This window comes from Mustela erminea, chromosome 6 (assembly GCF_009829155.1).
Source record: "Mustela erminea isolate mMusErm1 chromosome 6, mMusErm1.Pri, whole genome shotgun sequence".
In the NCBI taxonomy this organism is placed as follows: domain Eukaryota; kingdom Metazoa; phylum Chordata; class Mammalia; order Carnivora; family Mustelidae; genus Mustela; species Mustela erminea.
The window spans coordinates 89313170-89339002 of NC_045619.1; the positions used below are offsets into that span (position 1 = coordinate 89313170).

The 25833-nt window shown below is 54.2% G+C and overlaps 2 protein-coding genes across 13 annotated transcripts; both read right to left on the minus strand.

The window, feature by feature from the left end:
• Nucleotides 1–245: 245 nt before the first annotated feature.
• On the minus strand, nucleotides 246–2290 carry GPR84 (G protein-coupled receptor 84). The gene is made up of 2 exons (XM_032348476.1): nucleotides 2177–2290; nucleotides 246–1656 (listed from the first exon to the last, which is right to left on the minus strand). Exon 2 carries the CDS (start codon nucleotides 1646–1648, stop codon nucleotides 428–430), a length of 1221 nt encoding a protein of 406 aa, XP_032204367.1. The 5' UTR covers nucleotides 1649–1656; nucleotides 2177–2290; the 3' UTR covers nucleotides 246–427.
• Nucleotides 2291–5633: 3343 nt separating this feature from the next.
• ZNF385A (zinc finger protein 385A) lies at nucleotides 5634–25833 on the minus strand. 12 transcript variants are annotated; one of them, XM_032348472.1, is made up of 8 exons: nucleotides 25744–25833; nucleotides 19076–19212; nucleotides 11801–11911; nucleotides 10080–10242; nucleotides 7948–8190; nucleotides 7430–7599; nucleotides 7128–7223; nucleotides 5634–6980 (listed from the first exon to the last, which is right to left on the minus strand). In XM_032348472.1, the coding sequence occupies exons 1-8, from the start codon at nucleotides 25751–25753 to the stop codon at nucleotides 6750–6752; spliced, it is 1161 nt and encodes a 386-aa protein (XP_032204363.1). In that variant the 5' UTR covers nucleotides 25754–25833; the 3' UTR covers nucleotides 5634–6749. The 12 variants fall into 12 exon arrangements, with proteins under 12 accessions (XP_032204363.1, XP_032204362.1, XP_032204357.1 ...); XM_032348471.1 differs by having other exon boundaries at nucleotides 5634–6983; XM_032348466.1 differs by having other exon boundaries at nucleotides 5634–6983; nucleotides 19076–19208; nucleotides 25744–25819.

The following is a 25833-nucleotide window of genomic DNA, read 5'->3' on the forward strand; positions in this document are numbered from 1 at the left end:
GATGGTGGGTCCTGGCAGCAGTAGTTAGGGGCAGGGGCCATTTCTGGCAAGTTAAACAAAAACACAGGGATGTGTCCTCTTAAACCAACTCATGTTTTATACATGGAAATCCCTCTGTTGAAGGCTGTGTCCTAGGCCTACTGCTTCCTAACCCTACTGGGACCTAAGTCCCCCCTAACTCTCAACGATTAGGTTCCAGCTGCAACCAATCCTGGCCTATTCCCCTCAAAGACCACAACTGAGCATTAAAAGAATAGAATTCATTTATTAATTATAATGCACCTTGCGCAGCCTAGAGATGAAGCATTCATTCATCAAGGGATGGAGAAGCCTGGTTTGCAGGTGCGAGGAAAACTGTCTGTGAAAAAGCCCACAGGTCTTACTTTCATCCACTCCCTACCAGTTGGCCACTTTAGTTCTGGAGCAGTCAGTCTTGGATTCTGGTGACTGGGGACAAGGTTCTAATGGAGCAGAGCCTACGGAAGCTCTGGGGCCCTCGTTTTAGGAGGGAGCCATAGGCTTGGCGGAACTGACGGTTCATGGCTGCATAGAGCACAGGATTGATGCAACCATTGAGCCAGGTGAGATTGGCAGTGAGCATGTGGACGACCGGAGGAGCGTGAGCTTTGGCATCCAGGATGTTGAGCAGCAAGAAGGGGATGTAGCTCAGGGCAAAGCAGAGGAACACAGCAAAACACATCCGAGTAACCTTCCCAAATTCTGATGGAGAGTCCTGAGTTCTTTGGGTTCTTTTAGTTGGCCTGGTCTTGGCTGGTGCTTCTAGATGGCTTTTCTCTGCCATCTGCTTAGCTACCTCCCTGCTGTGCTGGTTCCTCACTTCTGATGAGTCCCATTCCACGGTCTGAGTGGTGGTGGAACTGACTGGCTCAGATGAAATCCCCTCACTGGGCTTTTCTGATGCCAGCCTGCTGTCCAGCTCCTGGAAACGACCGGGTATAGCCTCCGTCCCAGCCACATGGCTGGAGTGGACACTCGACTGCTTGTACTGGTCCAGTGCCTGTGCTGCTCGCTTCACCTGGCGGTGGATGAGGCAGTAGAAGATGCCAACACTGCTGAGCCCCAGCACGAAGTAGATGCCCATGAGGATGGTGGTGTAGGGCCGGCCTTTTATGCGGTCAAAACTGCAGGTGCAGACTACAGGCACCAAGGTATAGATGGACCAGAGAGGGGCAAAGCTGGCCACGCCCACTACCCAGGTGCTCACCAGCGCTAGCAGCATCCCCTTGGCACTGAAAACTTGGGGAAAGAGCATAGGGTGGGCAATAAGGAGGTAGCGTGCTAGGGCAATAAGGCAGAGGGTGAGGATGGAGACGGCATTGGATGCAAAGAGGAGAAACCCAAAAACCCTGCAGAAGGTGTCGCCAGTGCGCCACTGCAGGTGGAGGTAGGTGTCCACAGAAAAGGGCTGGAGAAGGGTGCAGTACAACAAATCAGCCACCGTGAGGTTGGCGATGAGCAGGTTGAAGCGGGTCCGGAGCTTGGGCTGGATGGCCAAGGCCAGCAGGGTGAGCATGTTGCCCACGGTGCCCGTCACAGCTACCACCACCCCCCAACTAACTGCAACATAACGATAGCCCAGTACAGATGCATGGTAGCAGGAGAACCTGGTGACGGAGTTGTTCTGCATGATGGAGGCTAAAGAGGCGGAAGGAGTAAGGGGAAGAAGGAGTCAGCACCTCGCTTTGGACTTAGAGCTCTTGAACAGCTATGGGCCGCTGGACACCTGAACCGTTTTGGAAACTCACCAGCCTCTTAAGCCATTGCCAGGCCTCTGTATCCTCAACCCTCCTGAGATTCCCAACCTTCTCCTTAGGCTCTCTTAGTCCTTTCCCATTCTCAAAGATTCTCTCTAATTTCCCCAAATTCTTATCTAAATATCTCTCTGTATCTGTCCACACCAAACTCCAGGTCTCTTCAATATCCATCCAGATATTCTCAGTAACCCTAACACCTTCTGACTTTCTAATCTTTTTCCTTTCCCCTAAGACCACCCAGGAGTCCCTCTCTATATTCAAGGTGCTACTACAGTTTCCCCTGCCCTTGTCTGCTACACACACACAGGCCTCAGCTGTTTTGTTTTGTTTTTCTATTTTTCTCACCTGGGAGATGAGGAGACAGAGAAAGTAGAAGGACACCCACCACAGAAAGTACTCACCTGAGTCTCCCTGCCTTCAATTCTCACTCCAGTGGAAAGAAGTCCAACTCACTCGAAGGGCAGTTTTTTCTGGTGGGCAGTCAGGCTTCAAGACATGGTCTTATACTAGACTGAATGAATAAGAAATTCCCCAGTTACCCAACCTCAGCCACTTCCTTCCTTACCTCCCTTGGCTTTGGCTAGCGCAATCTGGGCCTCTCTGTTGAAAATCCCCTGCTACTTACACCAAAGCTGTTTCACTCCTTCCTAAAGACATAAGTTCTGTTTCCTTCCCCTCTTTGCATAGCAGGACACCTCTAAGTTCATTGCCAAGAATTGTCCAGACATGGAGACAGACCATCAGAATATCTGGGCCACTTCTCTAGGGGAAAACCAAGTTTCAAGAATAGCTCTGGACACCCTAGCGGCCTTGAGTTTGTTAGGAGGGAGCACTGCCTTTCTGCTCTCTGGGACTCAGAGGTGGTTCATACTGGGGAGGAGGGTAGTGGGCAGGGTCCCTTGTGGTACCCTAGCACATCTGATAAACGGAGCCAGATGAAGAAAGGTGGGAAAAGAAGCATCCAGGATTCTGGCTTCACTCCACACAGGGGCTCAGCCCACTGTTTGTCTGTTCATTCATTCATTCATTCATTCATTCATCTCTTCATTCAGCTAACACATGTTTCATTCCTACTATGCACTGGACTCTGAGCTAGACACTGGGGATACAAGAAGATATGCATATAGTCTAGCAGGGGACACAGATATGTAAATAAAAGATACGTAAATATGTAAATGTTTAATTGATTCTCTAAAGTAAGGGTTAGCAAACTTTGGCTTATGGACCAAATCTGGGGCTGCCATCAGTTTTGTTTTGTTTTGTTTTTTAAAGTAAGCTCTATACCCAACACGGGGCATCAGCTAACAACCCCTCAGATCAAGAGTTGCCAGGCACCCCCACCCCTTGCCCATCTGTTTTTGTATGGGCCATGAGCCAAGAAGGTTTTTTTCCATTTTTAAATGGTTATATAGTACCTACATAGTGACATCCCTTAGTTTTGCCTCTTGGCCAACACAATCTCAAATAGTTACCATCTGGTCATTTAAGAAAATGTTTGCCGACCCTTACTTTGCAGTGTAACAGGGGCTTGGAGAAAAGGAATGAGACTGCTAAAGAAGAGGTCAGGAAAGAGTTTACAGGGGGATATCTGAGTTGGGTTTTGAGTGATGAACAGGATTCTTTTGGGAGGAAGTAAGAAGAAGGACCTTCTAGGCAAAGGAAACAGAATGCATGGAGTCACAGAGGTAGATAGAGGTGAACGAAGACTGGGAGATAGGGAGCAACAGAGAAGATTCTGGAGAAATGAGGAGGGCAGTGATCGAGGAAGTCCTTGTGCATCATGCTAAGGAGCTGGGGTTTTATTCTGAAGGTCATGGGAAGATTTGTACTCAAGTAGCAAGTGCACTCAAGTAAGAAGTGAAAGTATGCAGGTTTGAAGTGAGAGAGACCTGGGACACTCTGGTGGCTCAGTTGGTTAAGCGTATGCTTTCCTCTTGGGTCATGATCCCAGGGTCCCAAGGTCAGTCCCGAATCTGGCTTCTTGCTCAGCGGGAAATCTGCTTCTCCCTCTGCCTGCCACTCCCCCTGCTTGTGCGCTCTCTCTCTCTCTCCCTGACAAATAAATAAAATCTTAAAAGAAGAACCAGAAGTAGTAATAGTAGTAGTAGTAGTAGTAGTAGTAGTAGTAGTAGTAGTAGTAGTGAGAGAGACCAGTAAAGAGGTACCAGTCCAGATGAGAGTGAGGCCAGGCCTGAGCTGGGGCCAGGACTGGCTTCATGCCATATGTGTAATCACACACGGCCCTGCACTTAATGGGGCTGGAACTGGTTTAACACTCCACATTGTCTTAAGATCCATTTGGAACAAGTGACCCTGCTTTTTCATTTGCACTGGGCCCCCAAACTATGTAGCCAATCCTGGTTAGGGCGGTGGTTATGGGAATAGAGAGAAACGATCAGGATGCATGGGTCATTAAGAGGTCAAATAGGATTTATCTACTGATGCATTGGATGAAGGGTTAGGGAGAGGGAAGACGAGGGTGACTCCCAGTTTTCCTGGTAGATGGTGGTGTTCTCCATCAGTAAGATAGGGAGGGAATGGTCAGAGCAGTAGGCTTAGGGGATGGGGTAAATCATGAATTCATTTTTAAGGTTGGAGGTGTGTAGCCCAGCCCCTTTCACTTCAGTTTCTTCCAGCTGCTCTCTGTCCCTACATGTGACCCAGTCCCCGCTTTTCACTACCTTCTCTCCCAGAAGTCCACTCTTGCCCCTCAGAATTCTGGATCTCTAGTCTCTGCATTTTTTTTTTTTTTTTTGAGCTAGATCTGAAAAAACAAAAAACACAATCCAAACACTCCCAAATTCCTTGTTGGGTTCCATTTCTAAGCCCGCAGTGAACTCCTACCCCCAACTTCATAATTGACAAACCCAGGAGGCCTCTATTTCCCTCCCCTTCCTCTTTAACAATCATCATCTCACCTTCCCTCCCCTCTTTCCTCTGAAAAACTGGGAAGTGGGTGGAGAGGGGGAAGTGAGCAAAGGGGATGTAATTCAGGGGGACCCTTGGGGGAGATGCTGGGTTCTGGTCTGGCCTTTTTTGAATTGCCACCCAGCAGGGCTAGAGAGAAGGGGTCACAGAGTCCATACTGCTCTTGGGAGTGTATGGTTGAACTGAATTCTGTAGATAATGAGGAGCCCCTTGCCCCACATCATGTGGGAGGCAGCTGAACAGCCTGTGCTTCTCCGTCCTGCAGACCATTTAGGGGACCAAAAGAGGAGGTATTCTAGCATATCTGCATATCTGTAAATGGCACAATCCCAGTTCTTTAGTCTTGGAACACGAAGTCTCAATGAACTTTTAAGAGACCCAAATCTGCTCATTTTGCATGTGGGGAAACTGAGATCCAAAGAGGGGAAGGACTAACTCAAGGTCACTGTTTACGAGGCCCAGCAGTGCCTAGAGTTCAGATTCCTAGTCCCTGCCCCGACCTTTTCCCATTCCTTGCGTGTTGCTGGCGTGGGTTTCCCAGCAGAGAGAGGCGCAAAAGCCTGGATTCTTTCCTTTGTCTGAGACTGGATCTAGACCTGTTTCCCAGAATCGCGAGAGACGGGAGCGTCTTAGAGGGGGACTCTTTTTCCACGTCGTTGGCGCCGCCTGGTGGAATTATGGAGAATTCTCAACAGCCGCGGCTACCATCCGAGCCTAGGACTCGGAATGATTCCCCACTGCCAAGTTTACATTTGGGCTGGCGGGAGCGGGTGTGAGTGGGACTGGGATCCTCTGCTCGCTTTTCACAAGCCTCGGATCTTGCCTTCTCCCACCGCCGTCTCTCTGGCCCCCTTTTCACCATACAGATCCATCTCCCGTTGGAATAGCTCCCATACCAGGGAGCCAAGATTGAGAGTCTTGAGTCTGGGGGACGGAGGGCAACGAATCCAGACTTTATTGTCGGGGAGAGGGAAAAGGGAAGACGTGGGTGGGGGGCCGGGGTTGCTACATCGTCAAGCATAAAGAGTTGATGGGGACGGGAAGGCCAGTGGGGGCCCGTCCCCCTCCCGGTCGGCTGCTGTAGGGGCTGACGACACGGAAACCACAGAGAGGGGAGGGAGGTCACGCCCCCGCCCGAGTTGTGCAGTTGGAGGTGTTTGGTGGTAGGGACAGCCATGAGGTCTAGGAGCGAGGACGGGGGAGGCTACAGACTCAGCGAATCCTGCGGAAAGGGGAGGGGCGGGGGCGAGGCTTCTATTGCTTTTTGCTCACAGTTTTGCGGAAGGCGAGGCGGGGGTGGGCTTGGACTGGACACCCCTTGCCCCCCTCGGTACCCCTTGGGCGATGGGTGCTGGTGAAAAGAATGGAATCCAGACTGGGGAGGAAGAAGGTGAGGGAAGGGTCTGTAGGGGCATCTACTTGGTCCCACCCAAGTGCCAGAGATGCCCCCAAGTGCTGCCCCTGCGATGGGCCCAGGTAGACCTGGGGCTGGGGCATGGTGCGGGGCGGGCACAGTGAGGTTGCAGGCGGTAAAACCAAAGTGCTTTTGAGGGACCCAGGATCCCGCCCGCTCCCCTCCCCCTGCGGAGGATGGGGGTGTTCACGGAAGCGCTTCAGTTTGGGGGCAGGGGGCCGGAGTCCCAGAGTCCGCTTATTGCCAGGAAAATCCATTTCTGCCCCCCCGGACTCCGACCATGGCTTGTGAACCCCGTTTTGTGCTAGGTTTGGGGGGGAAGGGCTGAATGGACATGGCTTTTGGGAGGGGGGGTGTCTCCAAGGGGGCTCGGGGGTGAGACGGCCCCCCCTTTTCTAGGGGAGAGGGAAGGGCAGGGGGCGGGGTTCCCTGAGATCTGGGGTGTTCCCCCCCTTCTGAAGCCCCCCTCCCCCGCTACCCCTCCCCTTTCCTGGAACCCCGTACCTCGGGGTGGGGGGGAAGGAGAGAGATCATTCAGGGAGTGCCGAGAGTAGGGGCAGGCTTGGAGCCTGGAAGCCTGGGTCCCGGCTGGAGGTGGGGGGGTTTGAATGGGAGGGGGTTTGGGGTTCAGGTCAGTAGGGGGAGAAGAGGATGGGTCCGTGCGCTGTTCGGATGGGCCCGGGGGCCGGGTGGAGCAAGGGGTGGGTGATGGGCGGTCCCTGGAGAAGAGGTGCGGCTGGGGCCGGACGCAGGGACAGCGGGGAGCCTGCTGCCGCTGCCATCACCGCAGCCACCGCTAGGGGGCTGGGGAGCAGGCCACCCGCCAGGGACTTGGGCAGCTCCTTGGAGAAAGTCAGCGTGCCCTGCAGGGGGGAGAGGGGCGGGGAAAGAGAGAAGTCAGGCAGCGGCTCGCAAACCCCACCTCTCCCCAGGCCTGCCCGCATCGCCTTCTCCCCCCAGTTCCGGCCCTCCCCCTCACAAGGCCGAATTCTCCGGCGCCCAGGCCTCACCGCCAGCTCCCCGGTGCCCCTAGGCTTCTTGTGACGGCTCAGTAGCGGGTTGGGCTTCCCGGCCACGCCATCTCGGTGCCGCCGGCTGGAAATGTGCTGTGGGATTGAGAGGATAGGGGGCTGTGAGCCACCGGGAAAGGAGCAACCGACGCTGGTTGCCACACCCCCAAACACCTGGTTCCGCCCTTTCTGTGGCACCAAGGACAGACCCTGAGAGAAGCGCCCTCACCCAAGCTCCCTGTTCACTTCCCCACTTAGTGAATAGAACTCCGTAGAGTTCCTGGGAAAGGCCTTGGACCCACCTGTTTCAGTTGGACCTCCGAGTTGACCTTGACATTGCAGATCTCACAGTGGAAGGTTCGGTCCTGGGCAGGGGCCTCTGGTTCCCCAGGAGTGGGAGGCCCCAGACGAGGGTAAGCTTTGATGGGGCCCAGCCCACTTCGGGCCTCCAGAATTGTCTTGTGCTTAGTACCTGGAGCCCACAGAGGGCAGAAGGTAAGGGGTGGAGGAAAAAGTTTCCAGGCCTACTAGATGACAAACACATTCCCAATTAAAAGATAGGGGAGCATCAACTGTGGGGTTTTCCCCAGTCCCTTGGATGCCCCCCAAACACAAGGTGAATCAGAGGAGAGTCACAGGTAAAGAAGGCAGGTGGAGGGGGAACCAAGAAAGTCAGTGACTAAGGAGGCGGGGAGATTATTTGGGAGGGAGAGAGACTGGTAAGTCTTAGAGGGTCCAGGATGTTGGGGGAATGAATTAGGAGGTAGGGAACAGGAGGGGGCTGAGGACAGCGGAGTAGGGGTGGAAGGAGAGTCCATACCTTTGTTATGAGCCTCAAGCTGGGACAGGGAGTTCACTGCCACCTTGCACAGAGCACAGTAGAGCAGCCGCTTGGCCTTTTCCTCTTCTTCCTTGCTGCCCCCAGGCAGGGAAGCTGGGGCTGGAGTCCCCCCTTCACCCTTGGTTGTACCCTGACCAGTCTCCGGAATGCTGGGAGGGGATGGGGAGCCAGGCTGTTTCTCTGGGGATCCTGGAGCTGGACCCAGTCCATTCTCCATGGAAACTGTTGTTAGGGGAGAAACATAGGGGTCACCCCAGATGGTTTTTGGAGAAAATTCTTTATGTGGAGGAAACCCACCCCCATTTCCTGGAGGGCACGGGCCCAGGAGTCCCCACCCTGTGACAACATGCATGCTCTCATGCCCTGGGCCAGAGCCAAATGTGGTCTAGCTGCTGCAGGCTGGGTGTGAGGCTCCGAGGCCTGGCTCATTCTCCAGAAGCTGAGAATGGTTGAGGGGTCTGGCCCCACTGGCCCTTCTTCAGGGTGAAGCTGGCACCTGGCCTAGCCATGGGGAGAGGCATGGAACAAGGATTCTGGTCTCAATGGCCTACCAGCCGGCCTAGGCTTCCTGCCTGACCAGCCCCTTCCCAGAGTCCTGCCCAGTCCCCAGGGAGGCATGCCAAAGAGCTCTAGGAAGGGGCAGAGGCAGCATGAGGAGAGGTCAGGAGAAACAGTTACAGACATGGCAAAAGGGAAATAGAAACAGCAGAACCGGAGAAGGAACAGGGATGCAGGCTGCTCTATAATTCATGGCTTGATTAAAGATGCACAGGCCCCAGCCCTCAGCGCTGGGTTCTGGCCTCTGTACAGGGGAAATTCTAGCACTCCCATTCTTGCTCCAGCAGCCGATCCAGTTTCCGGGTCGTGGGGAGGCTGGCAGTGGGAGTGCGGCACCTGTAGGAAGGGACCTCCGGACCCCCACACATGTGCATTTGCTTGTCCATCCTGCGAGCTTTCCCTTTATTTCTCTTGCTCATTTCTGTCATCCGTTACCCTACGTCAATCCAGATAGCACACCCACATCTCAATCTGGACAGGGTTTCATGGTTTACACAAGTAGGGGAGGTATCATGATCTCCTTCGAGATGTACCATCAGATCTAATTCAATGAGGTAGTATACATAAAGCACCTAGAACAGTGATGTTCAGGAAATGTCAGCTACCACTACCACGATCATCATCATTCCCATTTTGCAGATGCTGCCAAGTTAAAAAATGCTCAGACTAAGCAGCCAGAGCACAGTTAGAACTCAGCTCACCTGCCCACCCTGTCTGTGCCTCTCTGCAGGATGTGTGTGTGTGTCTGTGTGTGCATGTGTGTGTGTTGAGAGTGGGGTCCTGGTTCCCAAGCTGGTGAAGCAGATGCCTGATTTTCATTCTGCTTAGGGTGGGGCAGAAAGGACAGGCAAGGATAAGAGGAAATGGGGCTCTTCCAGTCTCTCTGGAGTTGGTCATGAACTGATATCTGATGTGGTAATCCCAGGATGCGGGTGGCTCATATCCTCCTGTCTTGATATTCCTTCCTTCCAATTTCTTGGCTGGGAGTATGATTGAAGATGGCCACCAGCCATGAGGGAGAAAGAATCTCAGAGCTGCTTTTTGTAAACCTGGAAAAGACCTCAAACATCTTAAAGTCTCACTCCCAGGAAAGAAAACTCTGGCCCAGTGAGGTCAAAAGATCAACCAAGATCATCCAGGGAGTGGCCTGAGTTTCCTGAGCTCTCAGTACCCCCAGGCAGGCCCCGAGGTGTCCTAATCCCTCCCTGCCCCTCTCCCCAAGATGAAGGAGCCTCTGCCTGGATTTGATGGTTCCTTTTTTCTTAAGGAAGTTTGCCAGGTGGCCTCACCCTAGCCCCTCTCTGAGTCACTGGGCGGTGGGGAGGACAGACAGTGGGGACTCTGTCGAGAGGAGCTGGGGCGGGAGTGAGGGTGACAGGATGGAAATTCTGTATCACTGTGCTTGGCTCTAGGACTCACCTTGGGTCAGGGTGGGGTAGGGGCTGAGGAAGAGGGAGATGAAAGCACAGAATTCGAGGAAGTGGGGAAAGAACAGAGACAAGATCGGTTGAACAATGCGGGGAGAGGGTAGGGTGAGCGGGATTCAGACACACCTGGACGGGGAGCTACACCATCCCCGTTTGGGGGGGTGCTGCCAGGGGGAGCTGGGTCTCCAGGTTCCCGGACGCCAGGCTCCCTTCCTCGGGTCTTGGCAGCCTCGATGCCTTTGACTCTTCGGGCGTGGCGATTACCTTTGTAGTGTGCCTCTGCCTGGCTCTTTAGGGATGAAGGAAGAAAATGGAATCTGAGATCACCTTTCATCTGACCATTCTCCCCACAGAGCTCCTTCAGGTCCTGGGGTGGTCTCAGCAGGCTGCAGTGACTCTCTCACTGTACCAGTGAGATGTAAAGCCCCATGCCAAGGAGGGCTGGTTATTCCTGGGGTTCAGACTAGCTTCTCAAGCTTGAGTAGGTGGAAACCTGGATCCTTACCTAGCCCAGGCTCCACCCTACCACCACACCCAGGGCCTGGCTGCTCCCTCCGGCTCCTTACCTAGTTCTGGGTGAGGGAGGGTTACCCCAACCTATAACAGAATCCTAAATGGGATGGTCCTAGCAATCCAGCCAGCCAGCCAGCAATCTCTTGGCCCCCTGGCCCTCTTTGCCTATGTCTCCTGGTCCTGGGAGGCAGCCTTCACTGCTTCTATACTCAGGCTGGGAGTCCCAAAGAGCCCTGAGGTCTGGGCTCTCTCCTGACTACTTCCCCCTGGTTCTCATTTTTCCTGAAGCCTCTGTGGACACCCTGGAGGACCCTGGCCCCAAGCCCAGCTCTAGAGATAGAGACAGCAGTAGAGACAGCTGTCAAAACAGAGCCACTTGGTGGGGGAGGGAAAGGGAGGGCAAAAGAGGGGAAGGCTGCCTACTATTGGCCCCCTGCCCCTCTAGTTCTCTGCCCTCCACCAGGGAGTGGAGCCAGGGTTGGGAGAGGGGATGCCTGGGATTAAGGTAAAGGAAAGACCTAAAGTGGGGTTGGTCCTGGTTCTATCCTGACTCCTATGTGCACCTCCTGCTAAGAACATACAGTCCTGGAGCCCCAAGGTCACCCAGACAGGGACAGAGTAGAAATAAAAACGTGTGGATGAATCAAGAAGATTGACGGCCCAGGGGTGGGGCAGTGATGTGTGGAGCCTGGCATCATGGTGTGTGTGTGTGGACTGGGTAGAGAAACAGAATGTGCTTTATTTCCCCCTACTCAGCAGAATGAGGCTCTGCTGTTTTTCTCCAAAATCTCTGAGAACTTGTACCCCACAAAGTCCCCTCCAGACCCACACAGAAGTCCCAGGGGAGCCTCAGAGGGAGGACGGCTGGAAGGCCTGACACCTAGGTTCTGCATTTTGGGTGGTTTCTCTCCATGGGAAAGTCTGTCATGGGAAAGGGTAGAGAGAGGAGGAAGCTGGGAGGTTAGAGTGAAGTGGGTGGGTGAGGGGAGGAGTTTAGCAGAGGTCATGGAGGCACAGGTTCTGCAGGGGACTCAGTGTCCTAACTCAGACCAGTGCCCAAGGACTAGCGCGCCAGAGGCCACTCTCCCATGCAGACATGATGGCTACCTGTGTTGTAAGAAGTTCTGAACCAGGGAAGCCTCAGTCGTCAAGCGAGGGAGAGGTCAACCATAGAGGACTGGCCTACTTCGTGTTGAAATATACAGCCACCTCTTGTACCTCTCAAGTGCCTTCCATCCACCCCTGCCCCTCCTGCAGTATCCCCATTCTTTGTTCCTCCCCTGACACCCCCTGGCTATTGCTGCCCCACCCCCTTGAGCAGTTACGCTTCTTACCTGAGAATTGAAGCGGATCTGACAGACGTTACAGGAAATGATGGGCCGCTTGGTCTTGAGTAAGGGTCCCCCAAAAGTGTGGGAGAGTACAGCCTTCTGCACAGGGTCCATCTGTGGAGGCAGGCTGGGGTGAGCCAGGAACCCCAGCACAAGCTTATGTCCATCATCCCCTACATTTGTAGCAGCTGGGTTGAACCAAAATCCCCAGAAACTCCTCTCTAGCTCTCAGTTGGCCTGAGGGCTCTGAGCCTCAGTCCCCTGATTCCCTCCTAGCCCAATCTTCAACGCACAGGAAGGGACGTGAGGGATCAACTGGCCCCTTGCTCCCATCTGATAGAAAGTAGAAGTGGTTTGCCCAAGGTCCTATCACGCGTTAACGGCTGAGCTGGTACTCGAACATGGACTGCTGTCTCAGTTCATCACACCACGACAATCCAACTCTCTTTCTGGCCTCTATATAGGCGAATCCACCAGAAGCTCAACTGATGGGAAGTCCCAAAGCACCCCAGATCCTAGGGCCTTCAGCTGAGCCCTTTGAACTCTTTTGGCCCCACTCTGGTGGGAGATGTCTACTAAGGCAAGCTTCTAGTCCCAGGAGACAGATATTCCCAGCTTCCCATCTGGCCCCAGTTGCCCTAACACACTTCCTAGACCTCTTGAAGGCAGCAGATCTAAAGGGAGTAAAAGAACTCTGGTGAGAACACGTGGCTGTAGCGAATAAAGGGGAATTAGTGGTGGTGGTGGTGGTGGCGGGGGACTAAGAAGCTGGGCTGGTCTGGCAGCAGAAAGATCTTCTGAACTCTTTCTTTGGGGCAGGGCTGTGGGACTGGGCGTGATTGGGAACCGTCTCTGCCCCCACCCTGGGTCAGCAGATGTCTTCGCAGTCTCCTGCCAAGAGTTCACAAGAGGAGGGGAGAGGATGGGAGTTTCTCTCTGAGGCCTTCAGCTATCAGGGGATGAAGCCAGGGGACTAGAGGCATGAAAACTGCCTCCCTGCACAGTCCTCCTCCCTTCTGGCCCCTAGGCAGCCAGGGAGAGGCGAGACTGGAATGTAGCCGAGACTGAGGATTGAGTGATGGCTGGGACCTTTCCTAAGGACGGGATGAAATTAGAGTTGAAGTTTTTGTCTTCTAGGTGGAAGAATCAAGTGGAAAATAGTGGCTGGGACTTGGGGTTCCTTAGCTCCTCAGCTGAGCCCCTTCCCTGTTCCCAGGTCTTCATGGTTCCCATAAGATATTGGTGAGAGACGGAAACATGAGGCAGGGGGACAAAGGTGGTTGGAATCTGAAAAGTCCCTATATCCTGACTCTCCCCAGTAGCCTCACTGGCTGGTTGGGGGTAATGTCAGGAAGGGGGCTTTAGATCCCTGTGAAATGGGCTGCCTGATTTAGTAGTAGTAGAGGCAGGAGCCATGACCAATTTCAGATGACTGGTCTGACTGGTAAGTGTCCCATCACTGGGTCTGTCCTTGGCTGGAAGCAGCCCCTTGCAGTAGCTCACTTTTCACCTCCTGGAAACCCAGGTCCTATTCAAAGAGAAGCCAAACAAGGGAAGAATGGGTGTGACTGTGTGTGTCTAGGCAGGCTGTGATCAATCTGTGCATGGGTGGAGTGTGAAGGAGTGTCATGTGCTGTGTGTACATCATTTATGTATCAACATTTCTGTGTCGGGGGCTTTGCCGACGCCATGAATGGTCAGGTTGTGTAATCTTCAGCTGTGTGTTTATCTGTGTGAATGTATGATGTGTTTGGCAGAAAGAAAGACAGACCAAGTTGGAGACAGGCTTTAATCGGAAAGGGGAGGCAGACAACTGCTCTCAGCTCCCAGTCCCCAGGCGTCAGTCCTCCCTACCCAGAGACACCCCCTGCCCCCCACCAGCCCCCTGCCCCAGGGCTTCCTCACAAGCTGGGTGGGGAATGGAATTCAGCCCAAACAGAAACCCAATCTGGGCCAGGAAACCTAAGTCGATGACAGCAGTAGGGAGAGAGGTGGGATGGAGAGGGGACAGCAGAGGTCCCAGTTCTGTCTCTGCCCCAGCCTGCTCCCCAGAGTGCCCTGAGGCTGACCTGTGGGCTGACTGTCCCAACAACCATCCTGGAAGAATGGGTCTCTGCCCCACTTGGGTCCTTCCTGTCGGGCTGAGAGCCTTTTCTTTTGCACACACCCTTCCTCAGTTTTAAGACCATAAACAACAGCCAGGGATGGGGGTGGATGGGTTAGAGGGCACCAACCCAGGGTGGTGGGTCCTTCCTACCTTCTCCTCCAGGAACTGAGGAGACACCAGGCTGAAGGTGAGGGCTCCTGGGCCCAATCCCTGCGCAGGTGGAATGTGAGCCACTGAAGTGCCGCTCCAGGCCAAGGTCAAGAGGCCCTGGTGACCTAGATGACGGCTCTCTGGGGAGGGGTGGAGGCCAACATCTCCCACAGCCCATTCCCCTCCAGAGCCCCTTCCTTGGGATTTTGGCCTAGACACTGCCTGGAAAGGTCCACAAAAACATTCCTTTCCCACCTGCCCTCCAACAGCACACATGAAGGGGAATGGCTCCCTGAAGCTGGGGCAAAATGAATCAGGAAGGGCAAGGGGGAGGGAAGGGAGGAAACCAGATCAGGAACACGAAGGGGGGGCACGATTATATTTCCTTCCATTGCCCTTTATCTGATGGAAACCGCTGCCCCTTGTTTGACCACCCCACTTCCCCATCCTCTCCCCTCCCCCCCATAAAGGTGAAAAGGGAATGAGGGTGGAATCTCAGGGATGGGAAGAATTGAGGGATTGGAAGAATTGAAATAGGAAAGAAAGAGAGCTAGGGGGTGTCTAAAGAGCAGGTGGAAGCTGGTGGGGGAGGGATGCTGGGAAGGGGAGAGATGCCGGGATGGGATAAGAGGGCTGTAAACGGCGTGGTAATTTGAGGGTACATGTAAGACCTGATGGGAAGTCTGAAGATTTGGGGGACTCCAAGGATCTGAGAAGCAGAGGTGGGGGTATCCAGTACGGTGGCAACAGTCTGGGGGTGCCAGCTGGGATCCAGAGATTGGTTGGGACCGCGCCAGCTATGGGGGATGGGCCAGATAACCCGAGGACCAAGCGAAAGGAGAGGTAGCCCGCCCGCCAGGGGCGGGCGGGGATGGGGGGGTGCGCTGCGGCAGCGTCGGGAGTCAGGGAGAGAAGAGGGGCCGGGTGGCTTACCCTGCGGGACCCCGGGGGCCGCGATTCCATGGCCCGGGGCGGCGGACCCGGGCGGGGCACCCGAGCCTGGCCGGGCCTGGCAGGCCGGGGACGCGGCGCTCGTTGCCCGGGTGGCTCGGGGCTGTGCGGCCGGCCGGGCCGGAGAAGGGGAGGCGGTGCCGGCCGAGACCGGAGCCCGCCCCAGAGGCGGGGCCGAGGGCGGGCCACGGACGGGGGTGGGGCTAGGGAGCCAGCGAGGGATGAAGCGGGGCTGGGGTGAAAAGAGGAGAGGAAGGGGTGTCCGTATCCAGATACACGTTCCAGGGTAGACCTTGCCCTGGAGAGGGGCCGCTCGGCCCAGCGACCGTGTATTGACCAGGTGACCTCGGCTTCCTCCACTCTTCCCAGGAAGAGTCCTGGGTCCAGTGTCTCCACTGGACCCACCAATCCTTTGGACGACTCTGTTTCTCTAACTCGGACGCTTCTCCTTTCTTCCATCCCCTCTGCCATGGCCCTCGCTTCTTTGCTAACAACCTCTCTTCCAGGTCCCCAAACGACCCTTCTCTTCCCTCTAAGCACTGCCCCTTTGTCCTTTTTACACGTCGCTTCTACTAAGGAGGGAAAATTGAGCCCAGGTACCTAGGTGTCAGGCACTGCGCTCTCAGCGACTCCTCTGAACGGTGGAGCTCGGGGGCGTCCAGAGCAGAAGCGACCTCAGACTGGGGACATCAGTCCCTAACCTCTTCCCACCTCGTCGCGACGCCCGCCACCTGCTGGACAACCAGGTTCCCAAAGAGCTTATGCTTCGTGTACTTGCTGCCCTCTGGTGGTCAAGTAGGGGCAGCACTGGTGGCTGAGGGACAGGAGGGCAGAGCAACCCACTCCCCCAGACACCTGCTCATCCTCTCTGGACAAGTCCTAGGTTTCCCCCTCTCTCATCTCTGGATCTCACCCTCTCCCATTCTACATAGGACAGAGAGAAGAGTGAAGCGGTGGGGGGGCGCTGGAGGTAGAGAGAGGTTGTCTTTGGGAGACAAAGAGGGACATCCAAGGGCAGAGGAAAACATAATGTGGCAAGAGGTCTAAGAGGTAGGAACTGCCCCAGTAGGAGAGAGATCTGGAGGTCTTAGTCCAGGGAGGGAGAGACTCTGCGATGAAAATAAAACCACGGCCACCCCACCACCATCACCAGCTAATGTTGACTGAGCCCTTGCAATGTACCAGCCTCTGTACTGAGCTCTTTGCATGGATTATCTAATTTAATCTTCACAACCACTATTCAGAATAAGTACTATCATTATCTTCATTTTATAGATGAGGGAACTGAGGTTTAGAGAGGTTAAATAATTTGCCCAAGGTCATAAGCTAGTAAGTGGCTGAACTGGGATTTGAATTTAAAGCTGGGCTGCCTGACTCCAAAGCCATGTACTTAACTGCTGCACAATATTGCCAATGGGCTGTCTGCAGCTTTTCTGCAGTCCTCATTCCCCTGCAGAATTTGACACTATTGATGCAGCCCGCCACACTCTCTCCCTTGGCTTCTCCAACTCTACAGGAACCAGGTTGCCTCCCCACCCCCTCCAGTGGCTCTTCCATTTCCTTTGCTGGAGCCTCCTCCTGTTCCTGCTGCCTAAGTCTACTTCTTCTAAAACGCTGAAGCCTTGGCCATACTACCTTTCTCTCTCTGATCCTCTCTTAAATGAAAATAATAGCAATAACATACTAATCCTAGTGGCTAACACAGAACACTTACTTTGGGCCAGGCATTACGACTATGTGATACAATTCTCCCAACAGCCTTGTGTGTTGATACTATTACTATCTAGTTTTTACAGCTGGTAAAATTCAGGTTCAGAGTGGTGAAGCGATTTGCCTAAGGTCACACAGCCAGTACTTTTGGAATGTCAATTCAAATCCTGCCGGCCAGATGCCAAAGTTGGTGCTGCTTCAACGCTCCGCGGCACCCTCTGAGCTTATCAGCACTCATGGCTTTAAATAGCTAGTCCCTGCTAGAGGCAGTGGGGCCTGAGCCCTGTGGGAGTCAGAAAGCCTGAACTATCCATGCGAACTGACTAGCTTTGTGACCTTGGGCAAGTCACTTACTTGGTCACTCTGGTCTGTGTTTCCTCATCTAATAAAATGGGGGAAATGATATTGGAGACCTAAGGGTAAATGTAAATAAGGTGTGCAGACCAGGGGGTGGGGGGTGGGGGGACAGGGATGACAGTGGGAGGGTAGGGGATGGAAGGAAATATTCTCAGCCCCTTTTGGTCCAGCCAAACTGAATCAATTGCTCTTCTTCAAGTGCTCTTTTCTAGCCCTTGTTCATGCTGTTTCTTCAGTCTGGAATGTTCTCTAAGGTCCCTTTTAAAATCCTGCTAATAATTCTTCAAAGCCCAAATCATGTCACCTCCGGGTTCAATCTCTTTTCCTCTGTTCTCTTTCTCCTGTTCAGCTCTGGTTGGTCCCTTAGGCACTGCCTCATTCAGCAAGTCTTTCCTGACACCCTGCTTGGGCTCCCATACAAGCTAAATGCCTCTGACACAGCTCTTTTCACACTATAGGGTAGCTGTTCACTTGTTATCATTCCTACTGAGCATGAGCTCCCCAAGGGCACAGACAGTCCTGTACCCATGACACCTGGTACGGTACCCAGCACCTAGTAGGTGCTCAAAATCTTTTTTTGTTCACTTGAACCATTGTGTCTCTGTCACAATATTTGGAACTCTTGCTCTGTTTTGTGTTATAGATCACTGCATAGATGTCAATATTTCTCCCCTGAATATAAGGTCTTTCAAGATTGGACCTTGTCACTTTTCCCCCTCATGTCTCCATTGTATCTAGAATAGTGCCTTGCTTATAGTTAGAACTCAATTTCCTCATCTGTGAAACAGCGATAAAACAACAGCTTCCCTATGGAGTTGAATCATACCTTTGGCACATACCATGTCAAGTGCGGTAAATTACTAAACCCTTCTGAGCTTTAGTTTCTGCCTTGTTTTATGTGAAACAGGAATCCTAATGTCTATGTTGTTGCGTTGTGGTGAAGATGAAGTACGATCAGGTATAGAAACACCTACTATAGTGCCTGGTGCGTCATTGAAACTCAGTCAACGTTTGTAGCTGAATATGGTTTGATGATGGGTTATCTGAGCTGAATGAAACTGACTTCCCCCAAACCTTTAGCTCGAGCCCACTTGCCAGGACCCAAATTCCAACTGTCTGCTGGACATTTCTGGCTCAACATCCCACTTGTACACCAGCTCACCATGTCCTAAAGTGAGCTCAATTGCCCACCCTGGACCAGCTTCCTCCTCCAAACCCCTGCCCCTGTCAAGGTGACTTCCAGTCACAGAGATTTGAGTCCTGAAGTCAGTCTTTACTCATCCTCTCCCTTTTCCCCAAACCCCCAAATACCAGTTGGTCACCATGGCCTAGGAATATTTCCTTGGAAACACCTTGCCGCTCCCCTTCCTATACACTCACATGGCTCTACCACTGGCCCAGTCTGGACTTCCAGGTTTCCCTGCAGGCCCGGCTTTGCTCCTCTAGCCTCTGCTCCTTTTCAACCAGCTGTCCCACCCACCTTGCCCAAATGCTGCTCTTATCAAGTCACTTTCCTGCTCAGGAATAGATGATGGCTCCCTATTTCATACTGTATTCAATCTAGACAACTTTGTTAGCCCTCTAAGCCCTAACCCACTGACCCTCCCCATCCAGCTGTGGATGCGAAAGAGTTAGAATTTACAAATAGGCAGGCTTGTTCCCTCCTTCTGGGCTTAGCACCTGTCCCCCCGTCCACCTCTCTGGAGTCACAGTCACCTCTCTAAGTCTCATTTCTCCTCTAGATGTTGGACTCAGTGAGAGGATTCATATAAAACACGTAGCACAGGATCTGGCTCAGAGTGAGGCCTCAGCAAAAATTAACTATTGTTGTTATTGTTGTTAGTAGTGTACCAAATAGCCAACAATGTTTGTAGAAGTCAGGGAGACGGGGTCCTAAGAGGAGATAAGGAATTAGATACAAGAGAAGAGGGCAGGGGTGAGTTGGAGGGAAAGAAGGAGCCAGGGGGAGGGTAGGGCAGGCAAGCAGGCAGGCTGCTACTCACAGTGTTGTAGTTGCTGAAGAGGCCCAGGGTGGGGGCCGGCTCCAGTGGGAAGGGCAGGATCTGCTTGAGGTCCAGTGGGGGCTGCATGATGGGGGGCTGCCGAAGCAGAGGGAGGGGCCCTGCCCGGCTCAGGCTGCCTGAAGGACAGAGAAAGCATTACATGGGGCAGGAACGTTGAGGCTTGGGAGCCCCGCCCAAACCCGTCCATCCCACTCCCCAGCTGGGGCCCCCACACTCAGAAGTGTGACCCCCGTGGTGCACACACACTTCCCCTGCTTGCTGTGTCCGGAGCAATGGAGCACAGTGCCCTGTGGGCCCAGGGGAGGGTGCAGACCAGTCCTTCCCTTCTGGGTGGTTTTCACTTCCCCCTTCTCCAGCCTCCCTCCCTCCCCCAAGACCTTTAGGCATCTTACAGACCCAGGAAGAGCACAGACCTTCTCTGTAGACCTTCTCTGCTAGATCAGCAGGACTCGGGAGGCCCATGGCTCAGGTCACTCCCTTCTTCTGGTTTGGTTTTCCCCCAAGGAATCCCAAAGGCTAAGTCTCACCCCAGGGAGGACAGAGTCAGGTGGGTGATTCATGCCACTGCTCAGAGGGGAATACTGAGGCATAGATTTGGAGGAGGGCTAATAAGTCAGGCTGCCCAAAGAGCTGTGATTTGTGCCGGTCAGAAATCTTGGTTAATTGTGGACATCTCTGGGGGTCGGTCATAGGTGGGTGGCATTTGCTCTGGAAGGTGGACTGCCTGGGCCCATTCTCAGAGCACCACTCCCCCAACCTTCCAGTCTTCCTGCAGGCCCCTTTGTCTTACTGTGAGTGTTCAGCTCCAGCTTTTGGCAGGAGGAACTGCCAGCCTGGCCTCTGGGAGGGGAATGCCTGGGTCTGACCCCAAGGGGAAATGAAAGTCCAGGCTAGCCACTCCGCTACCCACCCACCCTGGAAACCTTTTTCTCCTCCCCCCAGAGCCATGGGAGGACACTTGCCAGGATCCAAAGGGGGTGGGCCAAAGGCCCTCAGGACCCCTCTGGGCTTCCACTAGCCCAGCTCCCTTCTGTGACCTCGTAGTCCACCAGTCAGGGAATTTCGGCTGCCCTTTACTGCTCTAGCAACCCCCTGCCTACAACAGGGGCTTCCCAGGAACAAAGGCAAAGCAAGGAGGCTGCAAGCTTGGCCCCGTCCTCCCTTGACCTTACTGGGGCAGAGGGTACCCCAGGGTTCTTTCTTGCTCCCTCCATAGAGACTGCCCCTTTGCATACCTTCAGTTTCTGGTGACTGCTGCCCCCAGGCAGTGGCCTGGCCCTGGCCCCCCAGGGGCCTGGGCCTGAGAGCGTCCCCTTCCCTTGGTTCTGCCCCCTGCCCCCTCTCTTGCCAGCCCCCTCCCCCCAGTCTAGTCAGTAGAATCAACCAATCAGAGTCCTGGAAAAGTGGGGCAGAGGGGAGGGCGGGGGAGCAGGGATTAGGGAATCAGAGGCGAGAGGGAGGGGGTGGGGAGGGCTCAGGCACAGCTGGGGGCAGGGAGCTGATCCAGAAAGGTCTGGAGGGGTCTGTCCCTTCTGCCAGGGTGGGTGGCCAGGGTACCTGAGGTCAAGGCTGCAGGGAGCTTGGGGTTTAGATGGCTAAGGGTCGAAGGAAATGGCAGGATGCTTGGCTTTAGCCCTTGGGCAGCTGGGGGTCTGTAAACCCTGTGTGGGTTCCCTCCTCGGCTACCTCAGAGTTGGGATGAGATAGGGGGAGAGGAGAGACAGACAGACAGACAAAAGTGAATGAGAGAGAACAGGAAAGAATGACAGAAGCAGGAGTAAGTGATTGAGAAAAAAGACATAGATACTGAGAAAGAAAAGGATAGTGAACAACAGAGAGATGGAAGAGAGTGAAATGAGAGAGAAAAAAAGAGACTCTGCTGAAAAGCTGGACACAGAGCTAGAGACCAGGGAAGAAAGACAGAAAGAAAGCAAGAAAGGGAGAGAGAAGCGAGGAACCGACAGTCTGAGGGGCAGTCTGACCACCTCTCCTTCCTGGTCTGTCCCCTCAGGGCTTCTCCCCTCTGCGTGCACCACCACCCCCCCACCCCACCCCAAGCCTGGCACACCAGACCAGGGCAGCCTTAACGAGCCCTGGGCAGCATCAGGAATGGTGAGAGAAACCTGAGCGCTCCCAAAGTCCCAGGCACACAGCACCCACCCCTAGCAGCTGGTTTGGGCTGGCACTTGCCCCGCCCCAGAGCAGCTCAGCTCCTTGACCCCTTTCCCCAACTCCAGACTCTCTGAAGCCCCAACACTCACACACCCATTTCAGAAGATGAGATGAGGGCGCCTGGATGGCTCAGTAGGTGGAACATCTGCCTTTAGCTTGGGTCATAATCTTAGGGTCCTGGGACTGAGCCCTGCATGGGGCTCCCTGCTCAGCAAGGAGTCTGCTTCTCCCTCTCCCTCTCGCCCAGCTTATGTTCTCTTTCTCTCTCAAACAGATAAATAAAATCTTAAAAAAAAAGAAAGAAAGAAAGAAAGAAAGAAAGAAAGAAAGAAAGAAAAAGAAAAAAGAAGACAGAGATGAGTTCTAGAAAAGGCAGTAGAAAATAAAAAGTATTGTGGAGCCGCTATGTGCCAGGCAATGAGTTCTGAGTATTATCACATTTAATCTCTGAGGCAGTTATGATTCTATGGAGGTAGCTGATACTATTTCCCCCATCAGACATATGAGGAAACTGAGGCTCAGGGAACTTAAAAACCTTAGCTGATATTACATAGCCTATAAGTATCAGGACTGGGATTTTAAATCAAGATTGTCACGCTCTGTAGCAAATGTTTTCGCGGCTACATAACCCCCGAAGGACTCTAATCTCACTTGGAAGGCATGGAGATGAGATCCAAGCACAGGATTCCATCTTGTTCAAGGAGAGAAAGGGGAGAGCAAGGTCCCTGCACTTCCTGGGGTTGGAGGAAAATAAATAGCAGCGATTCAGTTCCCTGTGGCCAGCACCTCATCTCTTCCACTGACAGGAGCCCTGGAGGGAAGGAGGAAGGGGAGGGAAGTGGGGGCGGGGGCTGAAATGAGGATGGAGTTAGGCAAGGAAGCAAGGTGGGCAAGCAGAGATTCACCTGTCTCCCTCCTGATTTTTGGGTCTACTGTGCTATGAGATGGGAAGAGGGGCTGATGGCAGCTCATGGGCAGAGTGGGCAGAAGCAGGGGTCCCGTTTCAGGCGGGCTCTCCTATTCCCTGAGAATAACAGTTGCCCCTTTTTGAGGGCTTCCTATATGCCAGGCACTGGACATACACGGTCTCCCTGAGGATGGCCCCAAGGCTCAGGAGCTAGGTGATGAGTTCATTCGGCAAAAGAGAACAACAGGGAGCTCAATAAATGTTTGCTAGATAAACGAGTCCTCACCTTATCGATGACAACAATCAGCTCTGAGAAGGGGAGTTACTTGACCAAGGTCACACAGCTAGTGAGGGACTTGAACCTGTCTATCTGGCTCCAGAGACAGGGTTTTCAAGCATTACACTTTTGTAGGTAGACTAGAGATGGGGTATGGGGGTGGGGAAGGGCAGAAACATAGTGAGGACTGGGGAAGCAGGAAATGAGGTAGGGCTTCAGGTGGGTTTGGAGGGCTTCTGACATCAGGCTAGGTGAGGGCTTCAGGTGGGTTTGGAGGGGGTAGGAGATCGAAATGCAGTCAGGCAGGGCAGGGAGGAGTTGGGACCTGGCTGGGGCCTGGCTGGGGCAAGCCTCTCCAGAGGGAAGCTCATTAGAGTAATTACCTCCAACAGATAGAGCCCCACCCAGCTCTGTGGGGAATTGCCAAATGCTTTATTAAAGACAGTTCCCAATGCACTTTAGAGGGGATGAACTCTCAGACCCTTGGCTGGATGTCCATCTGTCCCTTTCTTTGGCCTACCTAGCCCTAGGCACTTTGATCCTGCTAGGGTTCCCCCCCAGCACTGAGCCACAACCAAGCCACATCTAACTCCTTCTATCCCACTGATGTCTGGTCTTTTCCTTCCTCCCTTCTCCAGAAATTTTGGCCAGGTCAGAGTCCCAGACCCTTGGCTGTCTTAGGTCAGGCCTGGGGCCTCAAGCCCTTGTGGTAAAGAATGGGAATGTCTGCCATGAGCTGGCTCAGGGAGTGGTCCTGTGTGAAAGGCATAGGGGTCAGGAAAGGTGTAAGGGTAGGGTGTGAGTTAGTGCTGGTCTTGAAGGTTGCGCCAGGTGAGAGTGGGATCGGAGAGAGGTATTGGGATTAGGATTGCAAGTAGTATTAGGGCCCCAACTTAAGGTGGTGAGAAGCATGGGGTCAGCACTGGGTTAAGATGGGAATTGAACTCTGGGGCCAAGGAAGGAACTGAATTGGGGTCTGGACTGGGCTCTCATCTCTAACCCTTCTTTTTCTTCAGGCCTTTGGGCCTCTTCTGCCTCTCCAGCAATGCCTAAAATTGGGGACTGGGGGGAGAGCCTCAAATCCCTGCATCTTGACATCTTGACCAAATCCCATGTATCTGTTCCCTTCTGCCTCAACTTCCCCGATCTGGACAGGAGGCAGGTTGAGGGCTGGAAAAGCTTTGAAGTAAAAGATTAAAGCAACAAGGGGATGATTATGAACAACTACTTAAAATATCATCCTTAATAACCTTAGGGTGGTTGTAGGCAGGGCAGGGCTAAAGGGAGGAGGTGGCCAGGAAGAGGAGAGAGAGATGATCCCTGGGAAATCTTCACAATCTGACAGGAAAGGGCCTCCTTCAATGCCCCCTCCCCCTAAAGGCCTAGTTGGAGAGGACAGTAAGAAAGGCCCAGAACCACCATCTGCTTAAACTCAGGCCCATGGTCTAGATCTTGAGCAGGTAGGCGGGGCCCCACCATTTGGTCAGGGCCACCAATGGACTCAGTAGACCTCAGCATTTGGAACAGAAAACCTTACTATGGGCTCTGGGGGTGGGGCCTGAGCCCAGTGGGCAGGCTTCCCACCCTTCTGTAGGCAGGCAGAAGGAGGGAATTAACTACAGGGTCCTCTAGGAGATGTGATAGGGGTCCAACTGGTGGACCTAGGTATGGAGTCTTGGTCAGGTCTGAGCAGGTTCCTGAGTTCGTCTTTTGAGTCCACTGACCAAGGGAAGTGCTGCTGTCACTGGCCTGTTCTGGGTAAGCACGAAGCTGCCTCTGGGGCCCCTGCCCAGGGTGGGGCACATAGGCTCTGCAGGGATTGCAAAGGTTGGAGGAATGTGGAGTCCATGTTTTGGGGACCTGAGTCCAAGATGTGTTGGTGAGGGTCACTTTAGGGCGGGGACAGTCTCCAGAGTTGGGTGAGGAATCTCTTCTTTGCTGGAGATATTTTCGGGAAAAAGGCAGGCAGCCAGTCATTCATGCCTCCGTTCCCTCGTTCGCAGAGTAGGTATGATGGAGTGCGTAACATGGTGAGAGAGGGAAGAGACACAGCACGGGGAGAGAAAGAGATGGAGGAAGGAGGGCAGAAGGGGAGAAAGCCCACAAGTGGGAAGTTAACAGAGGTGGAAAGAAAGAAGGGAAGCAAAAGAGCCAGGGAGGCAAACAGCAGAGGGACCCAGCAGAGGGACCCAGCAGAGGGCTGAGGCAGGAGCCAGGAAGCCCTGGGGCGCCAGCATGGAGCCAGGTGTCCCCAGTGGGAGGCAGGGAGTGTGTGGGCCTGCTGAGAGGGAGGGGTGTCTCCCACCATAAACAGGGCCCAGGGACTGGCCTAACCAGGGCAGAGGTCAGAGGTCAGAGGACATAACAGGCCAGTGACTATGAGACCGGGGGAGCTAAGAAGTCCAGGCGCACAGCTAGTCCCTCTCCTCCCCCACCCTGGGGCTCCCTTCCGATGTAGGTCATGAGGATGGGGTGGCTGTGGCTGAAGGGTTGTCAGAGCCCCGCAGGGGCTCCCCTCCCCCATCCTTACTCTCTCCGTTGCTCCTTGTCCCCTGGTGCCCCCGGCCCAAGGGAGGGGTGGGGGTGGGGGGAGAAGGAAGAAAAAGGAAGCCGGGAAGGAAGGGCCCAGGCAGCCAGAGCAAGGAGAGAGAGGGGCAGGTCCCGGCGTGTTGGGGCAGGATGGCTGCGGAGGCAGGATTGGAGCCGCAGGGGCCCTGGGATGGACAGTTTCCCACCCCTGCTTCTCCCCAGCCCCCTTATCTCCGACCCTCAGGTTCCCACCTCCCACCACACACACCTCGAAGCTACACCCACCATCTTTTCCCCGCCCGCCCCCCACTTCCTCCTTTCCCTCTTATCCTGGGCCCAGAAGGATGTCGGAGTGTCTGAGCAAAGGGTGGGGGAGGGCGTGTGTGTGTGGCGGGGTTGGTGGGGGAACCGGTCAGAACCTTTTCCTCAACTCCACCAGGCCAAGACCAGCCCTCTCCCCCAGCCTCTCGTAGACCGTCATATAATATTCATGAGCCTCATGAATACGCAATGTCCTCATTATGGGGCGGGGGTCTCACTCGGCTCGGCTTTCCCCTTCACCACTCCCTAAATCACCCAGAGAAGCGGCAGCTTGGGGAAAAGGGGAAGAGGGGACCCCCAGATGTGGAGCCAGAAGAAGGGGGAGGGGGAACCGGTTGCTGACGGGCGGCCGCAGTCACCGCGGTGCTGGGAGGTTGTGGGGGGTGACCTACTGAGAGGGACCCAGGAGCCCCGGAGCCCAGAGCCGCAGAGCCCACTCACCGAGGATCATGTTGGGGACCCAGGCGCCCGGGGTTCCGCGTCGCTCTGTCCCGGGGGCCGTTCTGGCCGGGCTGGGGGTACGGGGGGAGG